Consider the following 15,684-nt stretch of genomic DNA (forward strand, 5'->3'; position numbering starts at 1 on the left):
TCAAACAGGATTAAAGTATTATACATTTTTGAACTCGGTATTGTAATAGCTTTTAAATGAGGTGTCACATGATGTACTTTCCTATTTAAAAAAATCAAAGTTATGGCTGTCACCTGAAGAGGGATCGCGTAAAGTTCGAAACGTTGATGCTATAATATACTATGGTTAGTTTAAAAATCGACCTGTCCGAGCGTTTTGTTTATATTCTTAAAATAAACAAGTTAACAGGGGGGGCAACACTTATTCCACTGCACTGTATAATCTGTGGTATACCTCGTACAACTACGAGGTATACCATAGATATAAACAAAAATTTGGTGGTAAAGACGTAGTATCTCTTATCCTCTTCAGCCCCAAGAAAAGAGTTTTTATTATTTTAACAATATTTTCTATTTTCTCCCCTTATTTGTGAAAACAATAAACGAAAATCTATAAAAATTATAAAAAAATTATTTGACAGACGTAATATGACAGGTCCAGCATAATGGACATCAGGACTTAGCTTTCATATAATTTAAGTATGAAACCGGAAAAACATTCTCGTTCAGGAGAAATACACATATACATTTTGCATTTTGTACAAAAGAATCTCGTCTTCTTAGTGCATCCAAGAGGTTTAGGCAACGCGGTAAGAATTTCTATTGCTGACAGAGCATATTGGCAAATGTTCATTACTGGTTTTTCTTACATCTATAGGCGGTAACTGGACAACTGTAGATCTTTTTACAGGAATTATGGGCACTTGAGCAAAGCAAAGTTAGGATAGCCATGCTGATCGCCAACATCCGGAACGGATAGGCACCTTAAGAAGAAGAAGATGGGCACTTCATCTTCAGATGTCTCCGGTTCTCTTGAAATAGACGCACTAGCTTGTCTCCCACTTGCAGGCTTACCACCTAGAGCTAGTGACCTTTCAACATACAGCTTAAATTCCTGTAAATCCATTTCCTTTGACCATTATCGCTATCTCTTCACTGACGAAAAAATCGTTATCTGCCAAAATAGCCTCCAATGCACATTCTATCAATATCCTTTTACTATCTGTAACTAAACTTAAAAAACGTGAGTATGGTAAGTCCCAATGTCCAAAATGCTGGACAAAAAGTTCTAACGTGTCCAGTTGTAATTATTTTCAAATATATATTTACCACAAGTACGTCCAATCATCAAGTAACATACATTAAAAACAATCAATACTTTAAAGTACAGAAAAACACTACAACTTACTGTATTTTTGTGGAGCCACCATCATAACTTAAAAAGTTTCACCACATGTAACTACCGAAACTAGAAAAAACTAGAAACAAGAAACTACCGAAGTAGGCGCTATTGTCAAATTTTTCAAAACAAGTAAATTTTACTGTTAAATAGAAAGTCCAATATGCTGCAATATAGGACACAGCGATGCCCAACCCGAATAGTCACCATGTAATAAATTAGTAAACACTGTCCAGCTGGCTGGACCTATGGACTTAGGAGGTTATAAGAATAGGAAGACTAAGATGGGCAGGGCATGTAGCAAGATCCCAGCAGAACAATCCTCCTAGAAGAATCCCCAGAAGAAATGGGTAGGCCAAAACTCAGATGGAAGGATGGTGTAGATGAGGATGGGAGAAAAATGGGCGCAACAAATTGGCAACGGTTGGCAATGGATAGGACTGACTGGCGTAATAGACTTGGGAAGGTCGAGGCTCTTTTATAGGGCTGTAGCACCATTGATGATGATGATGAAAAGATAACTAGATCATTCCCTTTTTATCAGATTAAAAAACCATTTATCTCTGAACTTATCGAAATATTTTTAAGTGCAATGAGGAATAGTTCTTTAGCTTGAATTATGAATCAACTTATGATTTTTGTTTTACAGGAGTACCGGAGGAACTGTGGGAGCACCTTAAAGATGCCGGCAAAGTGCAAACCAGTCATCTTTACTCTAACCGTTCTTGGCCTGTGGACGGAGGAAGCCTTCTTTGTTCCAAAGGAGCTGTACCTAAACGGGAGTTGCTATTGACAGGTCACGAAGATGGAACCGTCAAATTCTGGGATGCCGGAGGTGTTACTTTTACTTTAATGTACAAATTCGGCACGGCTCAGTTTTTCTCTGGTGATGACCTTGAAGGTAAGATATGAAGATATAATAATTTTTTACTGGTCGTAGTTGTTGATAGTTATTACTTTTAATCAATATAGGCGAGCGGCACCAACCCCTAAAATTACGTTATACCGACCACGAAAATCAACTTTAAGGTGAATGACCAATTTTGGTCATTCTTTACGTTTGCGAGGTCGCTGAATCCAAATATGAAGTTTATTTTATCTAGAATTGGTGGAACCTGTTCAAAAATCAAATTTTATGCAAAAATGCGAAAAATTAATTTTGATGATTTTTCAACTTTACCTTGCTGTATCTTTGGTTGCTGTAAATATTTCCTTTTGAAAATTTTACTGTGTCGTCTTTGAAGTATTTAGATAACAATGAGATTTGTGCAAAATGTTTAAATAAATCAAAAGAGGAGTTGTTAATTTTTAAACATTTTGTCGTCAGATTTCGTTAGTTTCATATTTACTTAAAAAAAGTTGAGTGACAAACTTTTTAGTTTATAATTTTAACCAACACGGCAATAAAATATAATCGCTGCTGTACCGTATATCGTTTTCAGCGACACCTCGCCTGTATCATTCATGAATTGTTTCGTGCGGGGGAGAGAGAGCCTAATTCATGAAGAAGTTTTTTGGAAAATTTTAAGTCAAAATATGCAATAGGAAAAAAGTTGTGACTTTATAGATGAGCGGCACATCCCAAAAACGCTTATTGCTTGAGATACTGACCACGGTGTGGTGAATGGCTAATTTTGATCATACTTTATGTTTTTGATGGTGCCGAAAACGAAAATTAGGTTTATTTTGAATTTTACGTGTGGGAACACTGCTAAAATCGCAATTTTATGAATAATTGTTTAATGTAAGAGGGGCAGATTCCTGAATTGCAAAGTTTAATCGCAAAAGTTGAGTTACAAAATTTGAAATTTAGCTTTTCAATCAAATTTATGTTAAAATATAGAGTACAAAGAACAAAATGTTTTGTAGAAAAAAAATGGTGCAACTTTTAATTTTAGGGTAAACTAGGTAGCTTTTAGGATAAAATTACCATTTTGACAATGGTCCTCCATGTAAAATTCAAAATAAACCTCATTTTCGTTTTCAGCACCATCAAAAACATAAAGTATGATAAAAATTAGCTATTCACCACACCGTGGTCAGTATCTCGAGAAAAAAGCGTTTTTTTTTGGGGGGAGTGCAACTCGTCTATAAAGTCACATAACATTTTTACTATTACATATTTTGACTTGAAATTTTCCAGAAAACTTCTTCATAACTTATGTTTTAATGTTGTGTTTATTAAAATTATAAACTAAACAGTTTGTCACCCAACTTTTCTAAGTAAACATGAAACTAATGAAATCTGACGACAAATTGTTTAAAAATTAACAACTTTTTTTTTAATTTGTTTAAACATCTCGGACAAATCTCATTGTTATCTAAATTCTTCAAAGACGACACAGTAAAATTATCAAAAGGAAATATTTACAGCGACCAAAGATACAGTGAGGAGGTAAATATAAAAAATCATCAAAATTAGTTTTTCGCATTTTTGCATAATTTTTTTTATTTAGCTAATGCCTCGACAACTAATGGCCATTGGCATGGTACAGTGGATTTTTACAGTTATGTACCTAGTGTAATGTGTAGTGTGTGTGGTGAGTGTCTTGTTGATTTTTGAACTTTTGAAAATTTGCCTTTTGCCTATCACGGCCGCTTTTTCGATTTCTAAACCTCAAATTAGGGGTGTGCCGCTCGCCTAATACTGTTTTGCAATTATTCAGAAGTCAATATCATAATCATGACCACTGGCCCGACAACCCTTTTTGGATCTTGCCTTGTTTCAGGATTTTTCTCCATTCTGATCTGTCTCCTGATTTATTTTTCATTTCTAAGATTGTTTATCATTTTCTATTTATTCTATATATCTTAACTTCGGTCTTCCTCTTGTTCTTCTTGCTACTGGCATTTATCTGATTAGTTAATAGTTTGGTATTTCTCCTTTTCCATTCTTTTCACGTCTCCCATCCAACGCGGGCGCTCTATTCTAATGAATATTACGATATCTAGAAGTCAATAGGTTTTCATATTTTGCAAATAAAATATTACTCGCAGCCATTTTTAATATAGGCACTGCACTGTTAAATTTCACATGTTAATGGAATATCTCCCCAGAAAATTTTATTCTACAGAGGTTTTTTTTGGATTACGGAAATATTGTGGAGCAGCAATGACAGAACATTAATTAACAAAATTATACACGATACATTACCGAAAGAATGGAGAACGAGCGAACTAATTCTAATATTCAGAAAATGAGATAAAAACAACTAGAAAACTACAGAATGTAACAGATGAATAACGGAGTTTTTATACTGGAAGATCGTGTACAGTTACAATATTCGCCATAAAGTAAATTAAACCAAGAAATCATTATAGTGTAATAGATCAGCATTTTTGTGTCTACTTGACTTACAGATAGCATTTGGCATTTGAGAAACAAAGATGTAATTCATCTTTTGTATAATAGAGAAGTTCACCTAAATATCACAAAAATTATTGAAAACATCTACCAAAATCACAAAATGGAAGTCATAATATATGGACAACTTACAGAAATAGACATCGACAGCTGAATAAGACCAGGGACTAATTGAGGCCTATGCTCTTAAATCTAATCATGGACGAGTTCATCAAAAGTGTTAACAAAAGAAGATGATACAGAATGGGAAACAAAGAAGTAAAAATACTATGTTACACAGACGACGCAATATTGATAAACCAAGATGAAGATAGTCTACAGAGACCTAGTCCACAGATTTAACATAAGAACAAAAGAAGTTAATAGACAATATCATATCAGAAAACTACAATAGTAATCAGCAAAGAAACAATCAGATGTAAAATAAAAATTGATGGCATCAATATTAAAAAGTAGTGGCAGTAAAATACTTTGTAATTACACGGTCCTGCTATGGAGACCTGGACAAAGAAGTGAGAGATCAAGTACAAAAAGTAAAGAGACTGACAGGATGACTTAATAACACTATATAGCGAAACCGACATATTAACACTGAGATGAAGTCAATAATTTATAGAGCCAGTGTAAGACCAATAATGATATATGCATCAGAAACAAGACCTGACAAAGCCACAACATAAAGACAACTGGAAATAGCAGAGATGAGACTACTGAAAAGAATTACAGAAAATACGTAGAGATCGAAAAAAGAGTGAAGGCATTAGAAGAAAATGTAACATCCAGTGTATAAACGAATAAGTAAATAAAAAAAAAATAGAATGGAATCACCGCATAAGCAGAATGGGGATAACCCGTGTGGTCAAAATAGCAAGAGATGAGTTGCCAATCAGCAGAAGAAATATAAAAGATAGAATGACAACCTTCCATAGAGATATCATTCCTCCAATGAACAAACAGAATTGCTTATAAAGGGAAAGAAGAAGAAAAATGGTTTTTACATTACTTACTATCGAGAAAGTTTTTCCGATCAACATAATGTATAATTCAATTATGAACATTCTCGTGTGATGCTTTGTTTTTCGGAATTGATTAACACAACTAATGTTTGCTGTTTAACTCACTTTGAATTTTAGCAATAAAGAAGACCTGTTCCGTGTAGTTTTTTAATTTATTGGTGGTTTGCCAAGATAGTTTACTCTAGAAGGAACAATTTCGTGAACATCTTCTAAAAGCCACTGTTATATCAGAAACATTGATGTTGTACCTGGACTAATATAATAAAATTTCGTGTAATTACCAAAGAAGTTGAGGTATACTCGACTAATAGTTTCTGTCTTTTCGGAACGATTTTTAAAAACAATTTTTAAAAATACAAGTGCGAGAAATTGACTTTATTGCGATCTAATAGTTACAACGCAAAAAATGCGACTTTACTCTACAAAGAAATAATATCAGACTGAATTATAATCAATGAAATGAAATACATTACACATTTGAAAAATAAGCAATAATATACAAGTTGCAGTTTGGAGATAAGGTCGACCATAGTTCAGGCGCTGACACATCGGTTTTAGGGTATTGGTCTATACGGGGTCAATGGCTATAACTCTCGTATACTTGGACAATGTTGCATTTGTCGAGTATTTGTCTTTACATCTCTCTCAGAACTTATTCTTCTTTTTGTGTAGACATGACTCTGTCTGTTTTTCAATGTGCCTCGTGATCGTCTGACGTGCTTAGCGAAAACGCCGTATCTGCAAAAATCTGAAAAAATGAAATTTTTACATCTTTCTAACCCAAATGTGCATATCTATCTTATTTGCTTACTAAAAATGACGTAAGTTAAGCCAAAACACATTAAACACACCGCGTCTTATGCGATATCCTGTGTAAATGTATACGAATTCTTAAACTAAAATCGATTTTACTCGAATGTAAAGTCTCTGCAGATACGGCGTTTTGGATAAGCACGGCAGTCGTTTTCTCGGTCTTTCCGCTAATCGCCTTCCTATTGGGGAACCGTCTCCCGCCGTCCTTACTACTCTATTTGTTGTCATTCGGCTTATGTGGTCGTTCCATTCTATTCTTCTGTTTTTTACCCAGTTATTAATGTTGTCCACCTTGCATCTCCGTCGTATATCTGCACTTCTAGCTCTATCCAAAAGTGTCTTACCATCGATTTTTCGACGGGTTTTCATCTCTGCTGTTTCTAGCATTCTTTTTGTCCTTTCTGTACCAGATTGTATTTCTTGTTTCGTGCTCTTTCAGAACTTGTATAGCAATACCAGTAGCACAGTAAGATACTAAAGATCTATTACTATTTATGATATTATATATAATATTTTTTGTATTCTATTCTAGAAGTACATCCTGATCCGGAAGATCTTGAAGACGAGTGGCCTCCTTTTAAAAAAACGGGCATTTTTGACCCGTACTCCGATGATCCACGATTGGCAGTCAAACGAATAACCCTTTGCCCATTGTCTGGTACTTTGGTAGTTAGCGGCACCGCTGGACAAACCGTAGTTGCCAAATTCGATACTGAGGTCCTAGAAGGGCCTTTAAAAGTTTCATCGATGAACATTGTCAGTGACAGAGACGGATTCGTTTGGAAAGGACACGGACAACTAACGCCAAAACAAGGTGAGTAAATTTGTTAAGTATTGGTTTTGAATACAAGTGTTAAGGAAAATGTTCTCCTCCTATTAACAATCTAAACAAATGAATTTCTTTTATAAGAGATGCACTTTTTGAAAAATTTTATTTACTAAATGCACTTAATGTGTTTTGTTCTCATGCAGTCTCAATATAGTTCAATCCATTTTCTCCAGTAAAAATCTTTAGAATAAGTCTTCTTCTTCTTAACTCAGGCGAAACGCGTTAGTCTCTGGTACTTAGTCATAAGGTCTTTGTACCATACCTTGTTTTTCCTTAAACTCTAATAAGTTCTGTGGTCTCAACGAAGACCAACAGTTTTCTTATTGGTAGTTTTAGGATCTCTTCCGGTTCAAACCTCAATTGACCAGTGACTTCCTGCCTTACATCACTTAGCACACTGCAATGGCATAGTATGTGTATGGCAGTCTCTTCTGCCATATCGCACTTTCTGCACCATAGTTCACTCACCTTACCTAGTTTGTATAGGTGGTTTCTTAAATGGCAATGTCCAGTCACCATTTCAGTGATCGTTTTGATTTCTCGTTTATTGAAGTTCATCAAACTGTTCGAGAGTTTTTTTATCAATATTCTTGATTATTTCATTCATAGGAGATTCTGACCAATAAAAAGCTACAGAAATAAAAATTAAAGTGATAATTTTTGATAATATCCCGTCGTCAAGCATTACGTCAGATGCCCTTCGTTACTATGCAAAAATGAACATTCAGTGACATTAATGACAATTAATGTTTTACAACTTGTCACAGAGAACACCAAGAAACACTTTTAGCAAATATTGAGGTGAAGATATGAACAAAATATTAGTTAAAATGATTTAAAAGACAGTTTTATTCATGAAATAATCCCAGCGAATTACCCTCGATCTCTAAAATTATTATCGACTTGTTCCCTCGGGCCACTTTGACATAATTTCACTCCCCTTCGGGTCGTGAAATTAAAACTGTCAAAGGGTCACTCGCACATCCAGCGGGCATATCATTAAGAGACAGACAAAGCAACAGAAGTATACGAGAACGATGCAAAATTCAAAATATTAACAGGTGGATAAAAACAAGAAGGAAAAACTGGAACGAACATGTAAACCGAATGGAACCAGATAGATTAGCGAACATCTGTAAAAACAACAAGCCGTATAGCAGAAGACCCGTTGGAAGGCCGCCGAAAAGGTGGAAAGACAATGTACAGTCAACAACAACTGAAACAGAATAAGAGGTAGATAAACAGGAGTAATCCTAGTCGCGCGAAGAAGAAGAAGAAGAAAGTGTCACTCGGGATACAAATCGATGATGTTAGAGCTCTCGTGCAATTACTACTGATTATTTTTTAGTCTGGATTTGGCCTTGAGTGGCTCTCTATTTTTTTTGATAATTCTTTATCGGCCATTTTTGAACCTCGTTTTTCGTAGCATCTTTAGTTACACAATAGTGCCAAAATTTCATAAATGTTAATAGAGTCAAAATTTCATAATTTAGTGGAGTAAACTTGCTTGCGGTTGGTCCAATTACAAACAAGCACTACAGCGCAGGAAATTTAAATTACTCCTAGTTTAAAAACGAGGATATATTTTTCCCTGTTTGTTTCGTTTGGGGCTGAAAAAATAAATTGGAAAAGTATCGTTAAAAACTAATTATTAATAATTTGTAACTTCACAATAATATATTTATCATAAACTTCAAATTATGGTCGCCAAAAATGCCAGGTGACGACGCTGGATGTCGCGTCAGTCATGCACGGAGCGAATAATGCTACATACAGTCGGAAAAATGAAAGAATACCCATGAACGAACATATAAAACACGCTGTATTTTCCTGTCACCATGTCGCAAAGAAAATTGCCCAGCACAAGTACATGTAATAATAATTATTACATGTACTTGTGCTGGCCAATTTTTTGTGTGACACGGTGACAGGAAAATACAGCGTGTTTTTATGTTCGTTCATGGGTATTCTTTCATTTTTTCTACTGTATTTAAGTAGACAAGGTATATTTCTCCGTAGTGTCAAGGTACTTTTGTCAATGTATTAAAATCAAAGAAATATCTTTATACAAAAATAATGATTTAATATTTTATGCACAGGAAGTATAAGCCAATCTAGAGGATTCCAAGCAACGACAATTCTCCAAGTTCATCCGCCCGCAGCTATCACATGCAGCGTTCTTCAGGCAGATTGGGGATTGGTTTCAGTCGGCACAGCTCACGGACTTGCGCTTTTGGATTACATCAAAAACAAACCTATTCTGGTCAAATGTACTCTTAATCCTAATGGTGAGTATCATTCTCATGATATGGTTAAAGTATCGATTATAAATAGTTAACATTTTGTTTTTTTAATGTTATCACACTTTAAGGCTATGGGTACATAATTCGCAAATATTTTACGTGTATCCCTACTTTTTTTGTCTTTACACGGCAAATTACGTGTAGTAAAATTCACACTGGTATGGATATGTAAACATTACTAGAATGTCATTCTACTTGAAAATGTCATAATTAATTTAAAAAGATGGCTTTTGAATGTTCTTGGATAACTGTTATTTTTATAATTGCAAATTATTAATTCAGTTAATAAATGTGATAATTTTTTCACTAACTATATTTTCAGTGATTGTAATAATTTATTTGTACAACAAAAACTAATAATCAATCGAGAAAAGAGGAAAAATGTTAAAGTGATTTTTTAATAATATATTGTTATTATGGAACGCTTACAATTTTGAACATCTCTAACAACAAAATACTTGGATCACAGGATATATCTGATGTATTCTCTGCTTGGATCTTCCACAAATAATAATACACAATAAATAACTTTTTATTAAGTTCACGTCTTTAATCAATTATTTATCAAATACACTATATATCAATAATATTTAATCAATTTCTCAAAATATTCCCGATGCAATGTCAAATATTTAAAATTGTCACTGATTGTCAGTGTGTGACTGACAATATATGCTGACAATATTATATTCGGCTGAGTGCGTTGTAAGACAAAGAAAGATTTGGAAAATATTACCACGGCATTGTGTTTATTTTTTTCGAATCCTGAAAAAACCAATAAATATTTTTGAACAATTTAAACGCAGAATGAAAGACTAAATTATTACCGAGGGCCGAAAGTTTCTTAGAATAAACAAAAAGTTTATTTTGAATGAGATATTTGAAATTAAAAATCACACTAAATTTTCCCTTAGTTTTTCACCCCTGTAACTTATTAAAATAAATATTATAGAAGTTCTCAGGGACTTTCGGCCCTCGCTAATAACGTAATCTTTCATTCTGCATTTAAATTTTTCAAAAATACTTATTAGTTTTCTCAGGATTCGAAAAAAATGAATCCCCATTTGAATAGCATTGCAGCCGAAAATACGTACCGATCCTCTTAATCAATAACTCAACATATTCCCGATGCAATGTCAAATATTTAAAGTTGTCACTGATTGTCAGTGTCTGACTGACAATATATGCTGACAATATTATATTCGGCTGAGTGCGTTGTAAGACAAAGATAGATTTGGAAAATATTACCAAAGCATTGTGTTTATTTTCTTCGAATCCTGAAAAAACCAATAAATATTTTTGAAAAATTTAAACGCAGAATGGAAGACTAAATTATTACCGAGGGCCGAAAGTCCCTTAGAATAAATAAAAAGTTTATTTTGAATGATATATTTGAAATTAAAAATCACACTAAATTTTCTCTTAGTTTTTCACCCCTGTAACTTATTAAAATAAACATTATAGAAGTTCTCAGGGACTTTCGGCCCTCGCTAATAACGTGATCTTTCATTCTGCGTTTAAATTTTTCAAAAATACTGATTAGTTTTCTCAGGATTCGAAAAAAATGAATCCCCATTTGAATAGCATTGCAGCCGAAAATACGTACCGATCCTCTTAAACACAGTACCTATAATCAAAAATATAATTTTTTCTAAGCTTCAATAAAAATTGATACTAAATATCGATAGATTTAACCCTCCGGTAGCCACGTCTCGTAAAGTTACATGAGTTAATACACTGCGGTACCTAATGCCACAAATATAAAAAAAACTGTATTAGATGTTAAAAATATCAAGAATTTGTTAGAATAACAAAAGAAAAGCGGTATTTTTAACATTATATTGTATGATTTAATATGTAACGACTCATGCGCAATATAAAAAACGAGTAGTCAGTCTGACAATGTAATCTGAACAAAGAAAACGTTTACTACAAAAAAAGTTTTACAAACATCCCAAAAGTGAAATATGTACCTAAATACAAAATAATTGAATTAGTCTTATAAGCACACATTGCACAGAATTTTTTTCTTACTTTGATTTTTGCAAAAAAAATTATCGAACAACTCTTACTTCAACGCTCAACTTCAACTGATAAAACACTTCAGAAAATGCAATAACCGCAGGTACTATTTTAAAGATAGTGTGACCACCGAAGGGTTAAATAAAGATTACATTCATAAATCAAATCATAGTATCTTGTCAGTATCAACCATCATCATTCTAATTGTCTTTGTACCTATTCGTCATCAGCTTCCATAATTACCTCTCTCCCATTTCTTTTGATTCAAAGATTAATCCCCTACCAATGAAGTCTTGTGTAATTATCCCTCACCATGCATTTTTTGGATTGTCTCTCCTACCTATTCGGAAAAAAAATTATTTTTTACATAATTTCTCAATGTTGAACATGCTCTAGTTCGTGGCTAGCATCAAAGGGTACTCCAGTTGTAAGGGTGCTCCAAATTTGACGGTTTTATACATTTTCTCTCCGCCCCCTCCCGAAAATTTTCCGTATTAGAAAAGTTGTCGACTCTACATGAACAACTGAATAAACAGTCTCATGAGGGAGGTTATCATGTTTTTCAAGCGTGAGCCCAAGGTCTAACAGACAGAGAGCATAATATTTTAATTGCAAATTTTGAAAAACAAATTGTCTATCAACTATAAGTATGTATGGTTACTGTATTTAAATAGATACATGTCAAAATTGTATTTCAATCACAATCTAACTACTTTTTAAATACTAGCAGGAATGCATTTTGTTGGCGGCCTCTACTTCGATAATGCTTCTCGTATTGGTGTTCAGTGTATTATTCGCTGTGTCCATCTTTTATCCGACATTCTAGCTATGTGTCCAGACCAGTTCCACTTCAGGGTCACAATTATTTTTATGACATCTGTCACTCCTGTTTTTCAACTTATTTCCTTGTTCGTGATTTGATCCCTACGAGAAATGCCTAACACTGAGCGTTCCATGGCTCTTTGGGTAACACAAATTTTATTTCATACTTTCTTGGTTATTGCTAAAGTTTCTGCACCATATGTAAGTACTGTCAACACACACACACTGATCAAAGACTTTTCTTTTGAGACACATAGGCATAGGCAGTTCTTACTTAAGGACATAGCTCTGTTATGACTTGTTATATTCAACACTTTTCTTTTAAGTTCTTAATTACTTGTAAATGATCATTCGTGCCATATCCTGCTCTAAACCCTGCTTGCTCTTTTGGCTAATAACAATCCAACTTACTTCCTAGTCTATTGGTAATTACATCCTCGCTGTTTTCTGTTGTATATCTGGTCTCTACTTATAACCTTATTATTAACGATATTTCTATTTAGATCTCACAGGAGCGGGCGACACCCCAATATCCCGACGAAAGTCCTTCAAAAAGTCCTTAAGAGAGTCGTTCAGACGTTTAAGGAAAGGTCGGTCCCAGCGTCGGAACACTAACAAAGACGACAAAAAATCAGCTACTTCCCCGCCAACTAAGAGAACCTTACCTGCCGCTACTGATGAGAATGTAAATCCTTTGGAGGCCAAACCAGTTGAACGACAAATCGAGGCGAGACCAGCCGATGATTCCATGGGATCTTTCGTAAGGTGTTTGTACTTCGCTAGAACATTTTTAGTCAGTGGTACGTATATTACATAACTTCCGTATATTAAGGGGAGGGTATGGTTTGAAATGAACATTTCAAGCACATTTTTGTGATTTTTTTAAACTATGGCAGAATTATTTTATTTTTAAATTAAATACGCATATTCAGTACACTTCAAAGAATACTAAAAAAAAAACAATGAAAAATATTGAAAAAGAAGCTAACGTGGCATGGATTTTGCGGTGGACATCAGAACTCGTCACTGGATTATGTGAAACAAACAATTCAAAAAGATTCTATTAGCTTATGAGTTTTTCGAGGTAACGCTGTCCAGTTTTTTATTTTTAACGGTCTTTGAGTTTTTGGTATTACTCGGAAGTAAAAAAAATAAATTCTCTGTAACAAAAAGATGAAAATCAACATATTTGTTAGTGCTAAACAAAAAATAAGCATAAAAACAAATATATCTCGACGACCTCACGAAGCGTCTAAAGAAAATCTATCCAAAATTTCAGGTGGATTGGTCAAGTAGTTCTTGAGTTACAATGTCCACCGCCTTTGAAAAAGCAGTTTTGAGAAAAAAACGTTTTAAAGTTTTGACAACTTCGTCTTATTATTTGTCTGTCAAATCGTAAACTGATGCACATCGGAATATGTTTGTGAATAGCGGAGTAATCTACAAAAGAGAAGGTGAACTACAGTTGTTGAACGTTTGTCACTACGCTCAAGCGTGCTGGCGCTAAACCGCGGCTTTGCGAGCCGAAAGTAAGGATATTCAACATGCTGTATCTTTGCTCATTTTACTCCGATCAATCTGAAATTTTCAGAGAGTATTTTTGAAGTTACGCATTTTCATTTAAAATAATAATTAAAAATTTCAAACTATACCCCTCCCCCCTCTTTTAATCTTTTGGAATATTTATTTATTATTGAATATGTTTTAGTGCAAAACACAAACCCCACTCTTTGGGCAGCTACAAATAATGGAACTGTCTACGCCTTCACCATAACAGTTCCGTCGTCTTCGAAACGAGACACAGATGACGTCTCGTGCATGTTAGCGAAAGAAATTCAGTTAAAACACAGGTAAACCATTATTTTCCCCTCTATGATTGTATTTTAAATCGTTATTGTGCTATTATTCTAGGGCTCCAGTGATAGGCATAGCCGTATTGGATGGATCTAGTAAACCTCTTCCCGAACCTCTAGAAGTAGAAAAAGGAGTGGCACCACTGCCGGATACGACTCAGGCACATCGAGTTGTTATCGCATCCGAAGAACAATTCAAAATCTTCACTCTTCCCAGTCTGAAGCCTTTCTGTAAATACAAATTGACGGCACATGAAGGTAAGTTTTGTTGTAATTTATTTGATCAATAGGAAACTTGCACATTTTTTATCACATAATAATGTTCCGCTTTGTTTAAAAATGAGATTTCCAAAATTTCACGCTTCAAAAACTCATAATAACTTAAAAGTACAAATTTAAAATCTTCTATTATTTAAAATAGTTCAAACTACCCGTGACGTCACCTAATTATATTTTATTTATGTTTAGGGTTATATTTATTATTTAATGACATTTATCGTATGTCATTGTAATAATATACAGTGATGAGTGCGCTAATAACCGGCAAAATAGCGCAAAAGATGTAAAACGTATTAAGTTGTGAGATAAAAAGAAATGACACTAGTCGAGCTGGGAAATTTAGCGATATTGACCTATAAATTTAGATTATATTGATTGAATCCCACCTTTAGACGTATCGGACGAGTTTGGCAACTAGCACTGTCACAGTGACAGTTTTAGTTGACATACTTCTGAGTATTATTAAACGATGTACTTAAACTGCCGTCAAACGGTATTGCACTATAATGCCGTTAACAGCTATGACGTCATTCGTATGATGCGTTTGACGGCATTTTCTTCGACTGTGGTTCGCTTTCACTTGCAGTTCTGCATATATACACGTGGTGAGTTAATGCACGAGTTGACGATTCTCTTATCTTATTTTATTATTATAGTGCCAGTCTCAGTATATAGTTACAAGCGTTATATTTGTACCTAATTGTTAATTATTGTGAGAATAATAAGTTTGAATTTGGAAAACTTGAATGCCTTAGGTAAGTGTCATTATTGGGCGTAGTATTGCACAACGTACGGGCATGTTATTTGAGCAAAGGTTTAATCTATTAAAAAATCTCAAAACACTGTGGGCCAATGATACTGCTGTTCTCCTTACACTTATAGATGTTACAGACGAAAATGACACGCAAGTTATTATTGACAGAAATGATGAAGTTGTATTTAACGTTGAGGGGAATATACAAGAGTCAAAGTCCAAAAAATAAACTTCCTATTACTCACCAAACTCTTCAAGTGAACGATGTTGCTTTGTCGATAATTAAAATCCCAGTGGCAGTAAAGAAACGAGGACGCCCAAAAGGACAAGGTCTGGCAGCAATAGGACTACCAAAGAAAAAGAAAAGAAACCCCAAATCATTTCCAAATAAATCCAGGGTTCATTCCAAAG

General features: G+C 34.2%; 1 protein-coding gene across 3 annotated transcripts in view; it reads left to right on the forward strand.

Moving 5' to 3' along the window:
* Positions 1-15,684, forward strand: part of LOC114326415 (lethal(2) giant larvae protein) — a 223,022-nt gene that overhangs the window by 169,085 nt on the left and 38,253 nt on the right. For all 3 annotated transcript variants that reach the window (XM_028274780.2, XM_050647172.1, XM_050647176.1), the window contains exons 8-13: positions 1,868-2,119; positions 6,944-7,225; positions 9,340-9,528; positions 12,891-13,187; positions 14,096-14,237; positions 14,299-14,498. In XM_028274780.2, the coding sequence (XP_028130581.1) occupies positions 1,868-2,119; positions 6,944-7,225; positions 9,340-9,528; positions 12,891-13,187; positions 14,096-14,237; positions 14,299-14,498 (1,362 nt within the window). The remainder of the gene's footprint in view (positions 1-1,867; positions 2,120-6,943; positions 7,226-9,339; positions 9,529-12,890; positions 13,188-14,095; positions 14,238-14,298; positions 14,499-15,684) is intronic.

The sequence above is a fragment of the Diabrotica virgifera genome, chromosome 1 (assembly GCF_917563875.1).
Source record: "Diabrotica virgifera virgifera chromosome 1, PGI_DIABVI_V3a".
NCBI lineage: Eukaryota > Metazoa > Arthropoda > Insecta > Coleoptera > Chrysomelidae > Diabrotica > Diabrotica virgifera.